The sequence below is a fragment of the Branchiostoma floridae genome, chromosome 15 (assembly GCF_000003815.2).
Source record: "Branchiostoma floridae strain S238N-H82 chromosome 15, Bfl_VNyyK, whole genome shotgun sequence".
NCBI classification, from domain to species: Eukaryota; Metazoa; Chordata; class Leptocardii; order Amphioxiformes; family Branchiostomatidae; genus Branchiostoma; species Branchiostoma floridae.
The window spans coordinates 12,619,959-12,636,011 of NC_049993.1; the positions used below are offsets into that span (position 1 = coordinate 12,619,959).

General features: G+C 40.1%; 1 protein-coding gene across 12 annotated transcripts in view; it reads left to right on the top strand.

Moving 5' to 3' along the window:
• LOC118432429 (microtubule-associated serine/threonine-protein kinase 2-like) overlaps positions 1-16,053 on the top strand; it is a 70,718-nt gene that overhangs the window by 24,309 nt on the left and 30,356 nt on the right. For all 12 annotated transcript variants that reach the window (XM_035843993.1, XM_035843994.1, XM_035843995.1 and 9 more), the window contains exons 2-3: positions 12,284-12,589; positions 14,014-14,045. In XM_035843993.1, the coding sequence (XP_035699886.1) occupies positions 12,284-12,589; positions 14,014-14,045 (338 nt within the window). The remainder of the gene's footprint in view (positions 1-12,283; positions 12,590-14,013; positions 14,046-16,053) is intronic.

A 16,053-nucleotide genomic window follows, 5' to 3' on the forward strand; every position in this document is an offset into this window, starting at 1 on the left:
CTGAAGTTGTTAGATACAGAAAATCTAGTATTATACATGTGGGATGAATTAACTGGTATGAAGGAATTGTACACATATTAAAACGTATGCCCTACTTGATTAAAAAAAGTTCAATGCAATAATAAATGTACCCACATCACAAGGAGATTATGACGGTACTTAGACCTAGTTATCGAAGTGGAAATTGTTGGATGGCGTCATGTAATTTCATGATGAATCTTCTGAATGGAAGATGCGTTTTTTTCACTCTCGGAAAAATAGGAGCTGCCGCAATTCTAAAAGCCAATCAGTTATGCATAGGCGCTCCTGTGGAAGATTATATTCTTCCATGTGGGCCCGGTTCATATTGGGCAAGCTCTGTTTTGACCTGGAATCAATTCACAATATTAGTTCTCTTTTGGGGATAACTTACAGTTTAAATATTGCACTTTTGCGCAGGGGTGACTTGGAACAGTCCAATGTTGCGTGGGAATGGGTATGGCTGAAATATGCTGTATTTGCACCCAAGCAAATGTCGGCCTTTCTAGTATATAGTGTGATCAAACTAGCATATTCATTTACATAGTATGTGACATCTATATTGAATATGATTTCTTGATTAAAATGAGGAGATAAATGATCATGAATATATACTAGATCTTTTGTTTGATATGTATTTTTAAAGAGCTGCAAAATGTACACTTAGATAAGAAATGATCATGAAGATATTATAAGAGAAAACTGGTTTTGGTACATCATAGATGTAAATGCCCTTCAGGCTGCACGTACATGTATGCCTGAGGCCCTGATCATGATAAACAGTTTAACATGACATCTTCGACTCGAAGGTCAGGTCCTGAAGGTTCAGCGGCATAGCTGCTCCCAGACGACCTCTGGTCTCTGTTTGGAGGTGGGCAAGGTCATGCTCCAAGGTATAAACAGGATGTCCAGGAAGTCGTTAGTAGGATTACTTACGCTGAATATCGTGACTGCTGATGCGATTTTCCCTTTGATTTAATGTCTCCATCAAGTCTGTTTCCAGCTGTACAAGTTGTTCCGTCCCACTCATTGCTTGGGAGCTCATGTTCAAAGGTATAAACACTAGATGTCCAGTTGTACTTATGATGTAGCACCTTTACAAGAAGTCCTTAGTGGCATTACTAATACGCTGAATATCGTGACTGCTGATGCGATTTTCCCTTTGATTTAATGTCTCCATCAGGTCTGTCTCCAGCTGTACAAGTTGTTCCGTCCCACTCATTATTTTGGAGCTCGTTCAAAGGTATAAACAGGATGTCCAGTTGTACTTACAATGTAGCACCTTTACAGGAAGCCATTAGTAGAATTACTTGTGCTGAATATCGTGACCACCGATGCGCTTTTTCCTTTGATTTTAAAGTCTCCGTCTAGTCTGTATCCAGCTATAAAATTTCTTCCACCCAACTCATTGTTAGGGAGCTCGTGTTGTTGAATTTCAATGTATGAACTGTCATTCAAGCTTAGAAAAATGTATTTTTAGGAGTTTCATGTTATGGAGTTAATCACTTTGGACGGACAAGGTGAAATCTTGTTTGTCCCAACAAACAAATTTCCATCCTGAGATGGAGGGACAGGTCCTTGAGACAGCCCTGGTTTCCATAACATTAGGCAATAGCATCCTTTGAAAAAAAACTTCTCTTGATTAATAGAAATATGCAAACGCTTCTGGCTACCTTAGGATTAGGATCACCACCAAAGATATTACTGTTAGAGCAAAGATGTTCTCACAGCATGAGAGGTTGAGTGCTAGTGATGATTGACAGTAAGGGAGCGGGCGTATGCTTTGATTGGCACCCTTGACCCCCGAGATGACCTCAATTTGCTTGTGTAAGTCCCCTGCTGGTCCCACGTGAGTTAGGAGTCACATGAAGTTCTCACCTGAGCGGGCGCTGATTTTTATTGGGCGCGGGAATCGCCAGGTGACTCATCGGTCCATCCTCTGACATTTGATCATCGATCAATCAATTTTCATTGTTATGTCGATGGCAGCATTGCTGGAAGGTGTATGAAGGGGCCAGGAAGGAAAAATGTAAAAGATTTCCCTAACCTGGAGGAATAAATAATGTTTAACATTCATAATGTTACCGGGTGCCCACATTTAAAAACTGTGGTATCGAGACTTCTGAAGCATGTCTTCAACAACTGGATACTGTAAATGCAGAAACTTTCGTTGTGGTTTAATGTTCGCGGTTTTCGCGGTGGCGACCTTAAAACCACCGTGAACATTTTTCCCTGGAAGTAAAAGACTATAGAGCATGGTACTACTGCAAATTTAAAACCACCGCAAAAAGTCCCTTTTCCCGCTACCGCGAAATTAAATCCCCGCGAAATTAAATACATTTACAGTATCTCATATCATACATTCCTACCATGTTTTACCTTGTCCCCCAATCAAAGTTCAAACTTAAAGTACGCACTGCTGAAAAAATATTGTACTAGTACATGAAGACGATGTGTAATACAAATTTACTTACTGTCTAGAATTGTTGCCCCAAGTTGCTCTACTTGAGGTCCTTTTCACATTGAACCATGCCACCCCACTTTGGCAACAACTAAGCAATGCAGCGCCTTTTGGTCTAAAAAGGATACACTTAATTCAAGAAATGTATGTGGTGGTCATACACAATATTTACAACCTGTACAGGAGTTCAACTTTAACCTCACAAACAAAAGATTTTTGCTGTTAGGTACTCCAATAAATAAGTGCGTTTGTTTGGGACTTCGAGTACATTTTCTTAGTCAGCAAAAAGAGAACAGGTGGCTGGTGTGAGCAAACAGTTACTCAGACTTCAAGTTCAAAAGGGCAGAATTCAATTGATTGTAGTACAGAATAGGTCATTGTTTGATTAAAGGGGCCAGATGCTAGCCAGGCTTTTGTTCTGTTTGGTAAAAGTCAGCTATTTGGTCCATGTAATTTGTTTTCTGGGAAGGCAATCAATTTTTCCCTATGCTTGTACAAAGTATTCACTGCCAATTTACAGTGTGGTTTGGCTTCATTAACCAAGGTGGCAATAACAGAGTGTTGTCATCATGAACAAGGGATATTTGCAGAATGTCAAATGAAATTAAAAGTTCAACAAAACAGTCTGCGAGACTAGACTTTAATAAAATCGTGATTGTAAACTATGATGGTTTACATACTAGTTAAAGCTAATTTCAAAACAGTGGATAAAATTTTGTTAAGTGTTGGTGGCACAACATGTCGCAGTCTTCTTTCTGTCTGTGTTAGAAGGTTGGTTAGATAGTTTAAACCTGGGTCTTTCCTTTATAGACCAAGCTTTTAATTTACGTTTGTACCATGTGCCATGTAGATTATTGCTGTTAATCCACTTATTTTCATGGGCTACTTAATTTCCTTGGAGAAGGGGTTAAGAGTTTTTCCAGTATTTGGAGTTTGCTCAGTTGAAACACAGTTTGTGCGGACAAGATTTGACAGTTACAGGGCAGTGAAAATAGGATCACCAATAATATTTTAAGCATTGCCGTAGGCTGTCCTCTTTTTAATTTGGTAGTCCTGGGAGTATATGTCATTGTGACTTTCCATCTACTTGGGCCTGCAGATCCTATAGTGCCGCACTAATCATTGGACTTCAGGTTAGGTTCATGCTGTGAGACTTCTATGTCTGAGGTGACCTCCATGTGATCCATAAGATTGGTTCTGCAGCTATGTACATCCTGTACCTCGCTGTGGGGTTTCTTATCAAGATCCATCCAAAGGCAGCTGTTAAGACTTCCTGTAAGTTGTGGCGGCGTCCCCACACTTCCAGACAATCTTATTTGTATTCTCTCTGTGGGAATGAGTTATTGCTGTGTGGAAATTGCAAGCTTGAGAGGTTTGCCGAATTGAAATTAAGAGGACTCAACTGAAGACAATTCATCAGTTTCAGGTAGGAAACTGTAGTGAACTGACTCTGTACTTTCTTGTAGTATACATGTGTCAAGCTAGTTTGATATGAATATATCTTTTTAACAGACCGTGGTATACAATCCAGAGTCATCATTCTTTACTCTATCAGTTAAACTATTCCTTTCAATGAAAGTTACTTTAAATTATTAAACCTTCAGAATCTGATGTGTAGTAACATATTAACATAATGTAGTCTTATTAGATTTAAAGCTAGTCCTTAAAATTGTACTCCAACAAATATGGTGAAACCTCATATCTTTATCTCAATGCTTGATCAAAGTGAAGAATTCTTGTTCCCCACACTTGTGTCCATACAAAGTATTCTGAGAATCGTCCTTACTTAACCCTTTGATTTAGTGCGAGATAGTGGCATACCAAACTGCAAACTTAACATACATATAACCATAACAGTAAATCTCCCATTTGACCTACATGGTAATCATCTTAGAAGATTAATGACCATTGACAGAATTTGATAAGGAGGTTTAAGAAACAACCTCCTTGCTTAGGGACTGGTCGATATTTAGCGGGGGGGGGGAGGGCCGGTCGTCAGAGGGTCGGGTCAAAAAATTTTTCCTAGGCCCTCCCCCCAGGGCAAAATTTTTTTCCTAGGCCCTCCCCCCAAGTCAAAATATTTTTCCTAGGCCCTCCCCCCCTCCTATCAAATTTGAAAAAATATTCAAGACACCAATAAATCACTGCGCTCCGCTTCCGCTTGGAAATGTCCTTTACGCCATAGTTATGATACTGGTTTTCCGTTTTTAGTCACGAAGCAGATCTCTCACCCCTAGCAAAAAAAGGCAGATTGAATAGCCATTCCGGAGCTCATAAATATATGCTTCATGGAGGTCACTTTATCATTTCGATATTCATAAATGATGCCACTCTATACAAACAACACCACAAAAGTATTTTGTACCTGGATTTCTAGTAAATTTGCGCCGCTTTGCGACGCGCGCCCCGCCCCTTTACAAGCTCGTGGGGTCTAGATCTAAGCGGCTTGTGCCCTGTCGGAGACTATTTTCAATTTACATACCTTTTGGACTTTTTCTTGGTTCTGTGGTAGCAATAACTGACTGTTTACTCGGAGGAAAATGACAACAAAAACGTCAGCACGATGTGACTAACCAAAACTGTAGTGGGGAGGGGGGCGCCAACCCGTTTTCCACAGTCGCCTCTCTCTAGCTCTCCCAACGGGCGTTAGAACGCAGACTTGTACTTTTGAGATCTTTTAAAAATGCCACGCTTTTTGTACATCCATTTTGTCGGTAGAAATGACCGTCGCCCGCCCTGCACCTTGTAATATTGCGATGGTTTGAAATAGAATATGCATTACAATATGCAAACATACATTTTGCCCGCACGATGTTGCAGCAACATGTTACTAGTAACTTTATGTCTATTATGCCACTTTTATTGTTGAAGGCGCGTAAGAAACTTTCCAGATTAAAAAGCCATTTGTACTGGCGTTCTAGGTGTACTGGCAAATAAACAAACATGACAAAAGAACTATTATAATACTATTTATTCGGTAACATTCACTATCATTCAAGATTCTAATTTGCAATGCCTGCAAACTCCGATCGGAATCAACCGGACCTTGTACGATTTAAAATGCATTTGACGGGAAATTTATTACGAATCCGACACGTTAGTTCAGATTCTTTTCTCAGTAGTCACGCTTCCCATTTTCAAACTTTAAAAAGTATTGACAAATGTTTTTCTCCTGGTGCAAACTGTAAACAGACGTCACACACCACTCGTCTCCGATGTCGTGATGAAGCCACTGCCGCCCTTGCGCCATTTTTCTTGGATTTGAGACGGACTCGACAGTCGAGCCGTCCACTGCGGCCCTGACGTCGTTTCCTCGCGATCGGTGTCAGCCCTGACTGCACCGCTGCCCCTTGTCTTTGTCCCTCAACAGTTGTAGTAGAAGCAATAGTTTCCGCGTCGTCCACTTCTTGACAGGTCGACGCCTTAGCGAGATACTTGTGTATGTTATCCAGTCCCAAACATTCTCGGGTTATTCGCAAAGTTTCGTGCCTCTTCTTGATTGACGGGATGTTACCGCCTTTGTTGGAGCCGCTGCTGACTGTGATTGGTCGCAAGTTAATTCGATTTTTCGCACAAAGTGGCAAGCCCTGTCTAATCGGTACATCTAAAGACTGCAGCCAAGGCTGTTGTCATGGTAACGACACGTATAACAACATTTCCCACATGCGAATCGGGTTGGGCACGTCTTGTACTGCGTGCGTTTGATAATTATGATAGTTGAATGCTGCATTTACAAGTCTCACTGTCGGTTTCACAGACACAGCACGTGCACTTTGTCACCAGTCATCTTCCAGAGCGTTCAAAATTATGAAAGAAAATAGGCTTTTTCCTGTCATTTTCTTCGGTAAAATCTGAGGAAAATACCGACATGTGTTGGTGCACAGACACTGTTGGCAAGATATGCGCTGAATTTTGTCACCGTGACTGAATGGTGGCATTGCAAACCGGAACATTTTTACGTCGCATTTTGGTAACATTTTCGAGAACTTATTATAGCATGCAGTAGAACACTGAGAATAGTCTACCACGTCCGGTATGAACTTCGGCTTCATGTTTCTACCGCGCCAGCTTCAACAGAAAGGTAAACAAATTTGACTGATATTTACCAGCGTTACAACGGTAAATATTACTGTAACATCGATATTTTTACAACGTCGTAGCGGTGTTTAACAGGGATAGAGTGAAAGGCGTGGCAGCAAAATATTACTGAGCGAATTTTCAGCATGTGGACCGCCGAAGCCACCAACTTTTTTTGCCTTGCCGGGCATCGAAGTCGGGCGCGAGGCGTCTCAAGCTTGTGGAGGCCCGGGGAAATTTTGAAATCTTGAACCTCTGAAACGCCATTTCCGGCATTTTGACGAACGAATTTCACTGATAGTCCGAGCAAGAATTTTTTTCCTAGGCCCTCCCCCCCGCTCAAAATATTTTTCCTAGGCCCTCCCCCTGGCTCAAAATATTTTTCCTAGGCCCTCCCCCCTCAGACGACCGGCCCTCCCCCCCCCGCTAAATATCGACCAGTCCCTTAGATGTATTATTGTTTTCTACATGTGTCTTACTTTTTATATTCTTGTAATGTAGATACTTATTTAGATACATGTACAATGCCAGTAGAGTGGCAGGAAGTGAATGGGAAGACAGCATCACCACAAAGGTCAGACTTGTGGGAGTGACAGGAAATCAGACATGACAGGTTATGAGGTCAATGGAAGAGACTACTAATTTACAGGGAGGTAGTTGCTTGTGTTGTTGCAGTTGATTACTTTCCATGTGCAATCTTGTTTACTTTAGAGGAATTAATTTGTTATCATTAATTGTAATGTTAATCAATTACAATTTGCATAGTTAATGGCAACAATTAAAGCTAAATATTTCACATGAGGCGTGAAATCCTTGAACTCCTGTTCTTGTAACTTCAGGATAATCTATGACATTGGTTATCATCATCATCATCCATTGGTTTCTATATGTACATTTGTATCTTCAGTTGTTGAAACATCCCCAGCTGCGTTTTGTCTTTCTGTATCTTTTTCGGCTGCGTTTGTTTCTTGCGAGTTCCCTCATCTCTACACCAAAACAGATTTGAAGTATGAGTGCCCCAGAGAGAATCGCTTGTGATTTGATTCATATTGACTGTATGGAATCAGAGGACAGATGGCAAAGGCAGAGATCAATGGTGAAACTGGTCTGCAACAGATGGAAGTTTCTCAGCCAGTACCTTCCAGTTGATTCATGCAGGGAAATAAATTACCCTTCTCCCTACTGACTTCTGCTGCGATAAAAAAAGGTAAAACCAAACCGCCAAACTGATTTATTGTATGCATTTATGAATAATAATTCCAATAGCATGGCAAGAAAAGGGAGATAAAAAATGCGATAGAGTGGTAAAAATTAGAATTTTTGTACTTCAAATTGAGTTTTTGCGAGATGTGAACCAAGTATCGATATGTACTCTACTGCTTCTGTGTTTATTTATGGGCCTCTCCCCCTCCCCCAAATAAAACAACAACCACAAATCTGTTTTGACAGCCCTTTCATCCATGTCATTTTATCACTGAAGTGCCACTGGGACAAGGAAGGCAGTCTTCTTCACAAACAACAATGTTTTGACTACCCTTTCAGCCATGTCATTTTATCACTCAAGTACCACTGGGAGAAGGAAAGCAATTTTCTTCTGTCAGAATGTTGTTGCAGTGTTCAGACTTTCCAATATGTTGTTGTGGAAACTATAATGCTATTTCAGGTTTAGAAAGATAGAATAGGAGGTGCTTTGGATTGGAATTAAGATAAGAGTATTCTCAATTTATTTAGTGTTGAAATATGGACATTTCAGGATATGTTTGTTAACAAAGCTGCTGTAGTGCTTGCACAACTGTGCAGCCCAAGGGTAATATAAACAGAGATGGGCATTGCCCCATAGACAAAAATATTTGAGAAGGATTTTAACATTGATGGTTTAAATTTTTGAAAAATGTACCATTGTGGATTGTAACGTTATATCTCCAAAATCATTAGTGTTCACCACAAGAGGTCATTTTCTAGACAAACAAGTTGTTTTCTGCAATTACCTGCCTATCCCCTTTGGGACAGCCCATTGCATTCCATGGGGGTGTAATTGGGTAGTTACCACTAGGTGCACATAGCCTTCTAACTCAAATTGCTTTGTTTGAATGGATTGTGTAGGTAAGTCCATGGGAGTCTATCCTTTGATCAATATGTTGTAACTTCCTTTTAGTACTTAAAAAGTCACAAAAGTTTACCGCAAAATCAGAACTTTAGACCTAGCGCCGCCAAGAGTGCTTTTAAAGTTTTAGTATTGTACGGTACGCCAGTCAAGACTCAAGATGGCAATGACTACAAAGTCAATAGCTCTCTCTACCGATCAGAAGAATTCTTCAAAAGACATCTTGTCTTGTATCTAGATCCTGCAATTGCTCTGGAGTCTCACTGTCTGGATTTGAAGAAGGTTTTCAATATCATACGGTAATGCCTATGTTTGAGTGCCAGGCTTGATTTTAACAGGTTACCAATAACTGTGGGTCCTTATCGTTGAGTGAAGTATCTGGCAACCTTCAAGTTTAATGTATTTTGCTCCAGGATGCAATATACACAGACAGTTAGATTTCGGTTATTGCAATCTATCAAGGGATACCAGTTATCGCTTGTCTGGTATACCTCGATAGAAATGCTAATGGCTGTCGGAGGTGTATCATATGTAAGGTACATGTATGGCTATGGAAGGATAACAAGGTATAGTTTTGTGCTTACAGTTGCACAACATTTTATGCACTGAAAATTTTGGGACACAATATGCATCCATACAAGGAAGACTGGATAGTCTTCCTTGCTGAGATCCATAGAAGAATTTCCTTTGAAGTTACAGGAAATATGGAACCACTGAATGCAATTCTAGGGAACTGCAACTTCATGATTATAGCATCTTTCCTTCGTGATTGCCTTTTCCTTCCCTGCCAGTAAAAAGCGACACTCGGCGAGCCAGGGGTCAACTATTGATTCCTACATAGTGATCAGCAGATGGGGTTGAGCAACCGCTATTACAGTTATCATGCTCACTTCCAAACCCAAATCAATTGCAAAATTCACAAAGAACGCGACCTATTGAAATCATCTCTCAGGAATACCTAGCTACAAAAGAATCTGTATAAAATGATGTTCTGAGAGAATATAAACACGGCGTTGCACCAGGATTTCAATATTCCATCAGACGGCCAGAGTTGTTTGGGAAATGATGCGGTGTGGGTAATGTGGGTCTCCAGAGGGAACACCCCATGTATGTTGTATTGGCTGAGCTGAGTGTTATTGATTCAGCTACCTGCTCAGGAATGCCATTATAAAGCCCACCCTTCCAGTTCTATCTAGACGGTCATTTCGTGTACATGTGTATCGTCATTTTGCCTGCTGACCATCTAGACTTGAGTGTATGCCAATAGTTGGACCTTTCAGGTAAAATTTCTATATTATTAAGGACTTTTTTCAAGGTTAGTCTTGAATACAAAATGGCAAGGAATTTTACCATCATGTTTAGTACTGACATTACAGTGTAGATACTTTTTGTATTCACCAAGAATAAGGTTACTTTTTTTTTATTTATCATTAGAGACTTTGTCATCTAGATACATAGGCTAGCAACAAAATGCCGCTGATTTGCATGCCCCTACAGTTGGTGTGCTTTTTGCAATGGAATTTTACCGCCCTTTGGTTTGATTTGTGCTTCCATAGTGTTTTCTTTCTCCAGCCATGTTGCCATTAGTGATGACATGTTGATGGCCACATTATCGGTTTTTGATTACAGTGTCGCAATGTCTTTCCATTACACCACGTTAACTTCATTTACGACATCTTTCTAATACATATGGTTAGCAGCACACTTTTAAGGTATGAAATTGGAACTTATAATCTAGATGCCTTTTCCTGTGTCCTATTCAAACTTACTGTTGACATTAATGTCCAAAGTGTATCCCCAATATAAATATGGGTGGAAGTTGCACTGCAGATGACGCACTGTCTACTATCGGATGTATATTTGATAGACTGACCACAGTGTTATCTTGTTTGGTACTAAGCACTGCCATTACACAGGAAGAGGTCGATAGATATTGATTGTATCATGCCACACAGGTGCTAGATTTGCCCTGTTTTAAAAACACCTGACCATTGTTACATTGGATTGGGCTCTGTCACCTGTGACCCATGAAAATCTTGAAATTGCTGCCGATATTGTCTTTTTAGAGCTAGCAGGCAGATTGTGAGATATTTTTGCGGTACATGTATATGTATATTATGCCATCAAGTACAATTTTTATTCTGGGGACCAGCTTCTTTCTTCCTTCTGCTTAACACTGTGAGAGAAATGGTAGTCAGATGACTATGGCAATGTGCTATTGCTAATTGTAAAAAGTAAATGATCTGGAATAGCTTTAATTTTACTTCCCATGCCAAATAAGATTCATTATGTGTTCCTGGTACGAAGGTTTTAGTATGATTATGTAAATGACCTATTCCAAACACCAAGCAGATATGGTTGTTATTTATTTTACTCGCACATACATGCATTTACTGTATACAAAAGAGCGAGCCTAATAGAATAGTATTGTGTGAAACGAGCTTGATAGAATTCTACACTGAAACATTCTGCATTTTTAGGATAGATGTTGAGATTCTAGTTTCACCTTACATAGTTTCTATTACCTGGGCTTGTGTCATTCTAACAACGTAATTTGTGAATTGCACTGGATGGTGGATTATTTTGGTAGTTACCTTCGTACGCTCAAGGTGATGTTAACAAGCTCACAACGATCACGGTAGTTCAAGAAATTATGTTACCTCTGCCTTAGAAGTGACGCTTTTGCTAAATTGCGTGACAGTGAATTCTATTCACCCAGAGAGGCCCAGGGAAACTGCCTTTAAATTGCCTCTCAGTGGTACAAAGCCAAAACATTCAAAATGCCGCAAACCCTGATAATGACCCAAAAAATTGCATTCATGCCTCCAGGGCTGCTAAGAGTAGCAGTATGATTAGACTGTGTGAAAGAGAAATTTGATTGCTTTCGTGACAAGACCTAGTGTCAGCTCCAAGGCCTTTTCTTATCAGGTGAACAAAACACAGCTCCAAGGGGGGGGAGGTATCCATACTAAGTGGTTCATCCATGCTTAGGTTCAGCTAAGGCCAAGGTACAATGTATCCCTCAAGGTGAAGCCATCAGTCAGCTTAATAACATATAAACATCATAGGTTGGGAAGTGATTGTCATCCCTAATGTTTTACAATGTGGTGGCATCATTTATAGAGTGCTAGTATGGAAGTGATAAAATAACCAAGATGGTAACCAGGCTAACAATGCATTATGTAAAACGTTGGGTTATGCTGTATTGCATCACGCAGCATACATATAATTGTATTAAAAAGGGCAACGTATACTACAGTTGTCTATAACATACTAGTCATGTGATAAATCTAACTGCCTGAGGCTATGTAAGATTTACATCATAAATCAGACACTCTCTCTCCAAAACCAAACAGGAAAGGTAATAGGTAGACTTTCTACCTGCCCAGATTGGTGCCAGTACACAAAGCCTTCTGAGTGCTTTTAAATTAAAAGCATTCAAATGCAAAGCTTTCTTTGAATATAAATTCATAAGTCATACTGCATTTTTCTAACTCAATACTTAAAAAGTTGCCACTGCTATGATTGTAAGACAAGTGTCTGATTTAACATTGTGTCACTATCATTATGACCAATAAAGTACATGACCATCTGAATTTACACTTCTTTTTTTTCGTTCACAGTCGGATAATGAGCCACCCCCACCACCACCTCCCCCTCCACCGAAACCCCGAGAACTGCCGCAAGACTTCGCCAGCACCCTCCCCAGGAACTTCAAGTTAGCTCGACAGCTGTCTTCGGACGATGCTCGGTCTCCTCGCGGGCGGAGGGACAGTCTGGGAGGCGTGCCGGTCCAACATCTCGGGTTAGAGCGAGGATTGACTGTTCCGCACCACGGCAGCGGGCACCTTCTGGGCGAGTCGTCCAACCTCCTGCGTATGAGAACACAGGTGCTGGGGCAGTCCGCACCTTCCCTGGCTTCAAGCATGGTAGGTTGAAAAGGTTTAATTTATTTTTGTTTCTTTGTTCAACTTTATTTATTTTTGTTGTATAAATGCATGCCCATTTTGAAAAGACAACATTGCAGCCTAAATCCTCAAATAGCTTGCTATAATTCTACCATGAATGATGATAAAAGTGTAGCATTCTAAATTATGTATTTTGTATTCTCCTTTCAACATACAATGTATGTCTAACCCTTTGAACAAAAACAGTGACTGTGTGAGTGAGTGAGTAAGTGACAAACTGACTGACTGACTGACTGAAGTTTGAAGGAGTGAGTGAGTGAGTGAGTGAGTGAGTGAGTGAGTGAGTGAGTGAGTGAGTGAGTGAGTGCTGTATAATACTCATGCTGTCATAGTGATCTGTGACAGTCACAACTGTACACAACACCACAGTAACTATTGTAGAAAATACTGTCTGGATATAGTGCTGGTTGGTTTTCCCATCACTTCATCACAGCACTCAGAGTAATTATGTATGCTGTACCTTTCTAAATAACTCATCATCCTTCGTCCCAGGAATCAGAGCAAATTTCATATGATACACATCTCCAAACTAGAAAAATTAATGTTCAACACAAGGCAGCTGGAAAATTGGATTTTTGAACTTGCTCAAGCTTTCGACTCAGAGATGATACAGACAAGACGTTATGCAGGGTAGCGACCAGCGTTCCGTCAATCCGTTCCGAGAATTATGGCGCCTGTGGGAGCGTCGGGAGGCAGAAATTGACTTTGGTTGCTCATCTGCATTCTGCGGCCTAGCCCAGGGTGATTTGTGTACCCAGAGAACTGTTTCACAGTCTGCCGCGTACGTCTGTAATCTTTGCACAGGCAGCATCCGAATCATGGGCGGGCAATTACCAATTGAAAGATTATAGGCTTTTTCCTCTCCTGGCAGTTGGGAATAACAGGAAAGGCACAGCAATACAAATGGCTGAATTGTTGATGTATCATCCTGTAGTTTGTATTGAGAGTTGAGACAGTACATCAGTGTTCAAAGCAACATGGAACAGTAATTCTGGTTATAAAATCCATTCTCTTGTACATACATGTACATGCATCAACAAAAAAGCACCCTTAAAATCAAAGAATGGAATATTAATATGTAAACAAAATAGAAGGTTGTGTAGATTTTCAGTATTCAACTTGGCGTTGATATACTTTTTAGATTGACCGTCAGCTTTTTAGTTTTTGTTCTGAATGGAAGGAAGTATGCTGGGAATATTTTGAAAGTTGCAAAATTACCAACAATACAGGGCATCACGTATGTGTACATGTATGCTAAATAAATTAACTCCATGACGTCACCAATGTCTTTTCTACCATTGAAACAGAATGCAGGAAAATCAAGCCATCAATCCGTAAGATAAACTAATCAGAAAACCTGAAATCTTGTTGTCTTGTTGTTACAGAAGGACTTGACTATCTCAAGACGTGGGAGCAGGTACGTTAACCATTTTACTAAGTTCGATAATGCGTGAACTGAATCAGTGATTCTTCTGTTATATTTATTTTGAGAACACCTGATGTTTGAATAAATGTTTGTCTTGTATTTACATTTATTATTTTTATTTATTAATTAGGGCTTTTCTACATTGAAAAAATCATATGTTTAAGAAATTACAAGGTATTTCTCAGCACAATGCAGTATTTTTTAGTGGATGTCAGAATCTACACAAAGTCATGTTGGTTGATGTTTGCATTCTTGTTCACTTTGATTTTATCAAAGTCCCCTTGTGCAACATTGACATACTCCATTCACCATGGTTGTGTATAGCCTGATTAAATCGTGCTTATAGCAGCCCACCAACATTCAGCCGACCCTCTCTGCAGGGAGGGGCCAGATACAACCCAGGACAGCGGAGTTATCGTTACACAGACTATAGATTGTTAACTGTCTCCAAAGTATTTTCAGCATAAATTTGATCTGTTAGTCCCTTCCCTCTGAACAACCATTTGTCTCATGCAAAAGAGTAGCCAGAGGTTATAGAAGGTTAGGTCCCATGTGGCCTGTATGCCAATGTGGCTAACAAGCAAATATCAAATGAGACCCATTAATCATCATATGTAGGTCACCAGTTGTATCAGACATGTGCAACATCTCGGGTTTCATATTTCCATATCTCTCATTTCAAAATAAGGTATTAGATGTTCTTCAGATTGATGATTGTGTCAAGAAATGCATATCTAATTGTGTCTTGCCTGAATAGCACTAACTAAGGCAATATTCTCACCTAAAAACAGAAGAAGAAATAATTACTGTCATTATAGCAGAAATTGACCAGGTTGGACCCTTTTTGCAGCAGCTAATAACATGATTTGAATATGCAACAGTTTGCCATCATGGCATAGCAAGCTCAGTTGTTTATCTGCTTCAAAGATGTGCTAAAATGTGAGTTAAGGGATCACATTAGCATTCCTTGTGCAAAATTTACCTGGCTGTTAGACCCTTTATTTCCCAGGGCTATAACTCTGCTATGAGATGACTCATCCAAGCAACAGTAATGTTTGCATAATAGATGACCAAATAAGGAGCTATCTCTACCTGGAAAACATGACCTAGCAACTGAGTTCTTCCCGGAAATGCTCTCTAAATATAATCCAGTCATGGGGTGGCATGAACATTTGTTAGCCAGTCGGCTACCATGCGTCTGGCACTACATGCACGTATATACCATTACGATTGATACCCTTCGTATTAAGAAGAATGTAGGATTTCCTCAGATTACTTGAATCAGATGCCAAACGTGTTTCTTTCTTGGTAAACAATGTAGCAAATGACATATGTTACAAATGTCTAAACTTTATACTTAGTCTAGAAACTTTAGTATGACAGCTCCTTGACTGGAAAGCTCCTTGACTGGAAAAGCAAGGAGCTTTCATTTGATAAAAGCTCCTTCAGTAAAAATGACTATCAATTGTCCTTCACTCTTGTTATGTTCTTGGACCAGTAAGCCAGAAAACTCGTGAACGCCTGCCGGGATTATCTGTTCATTTTCTAACCGGTCCAAAATCCGGTCCACTGATTTTTTTCAGGTCCGGTCCAAGAAGAAAAAACAGTTTTTTACCGGTACCCACCCATATAGTGAAGTATTCAGTTTTTTAGCGCTGTTCCATCTAGAAGCTACCTCAGGATTTGATTACAAATACAAGACTGTTCCTGGGTGCTTCTTCCGCTGGTTTCAATACCTGGCAGAAGGGGAGGTCGATTGGCAATTAAGAACAGAGCAGAGACCATGCAGCTTTCATAATTGACAGTCTTATTGCATCGGAACCACCTGCAGTGGAAATGATGTAGTGTCAGGCTCATTGTGTCGCACAGTTGCACACAGGAAGTTTGTCACTGAAAGGCATGAAAGCTGAAAAACAAGAAAGCTTGCTGGGTGACTGAGATAGATTCATAAAATGGAAAATGTCAATATGAATACTTTTGAGAAAAGTTTTAAGTTTTT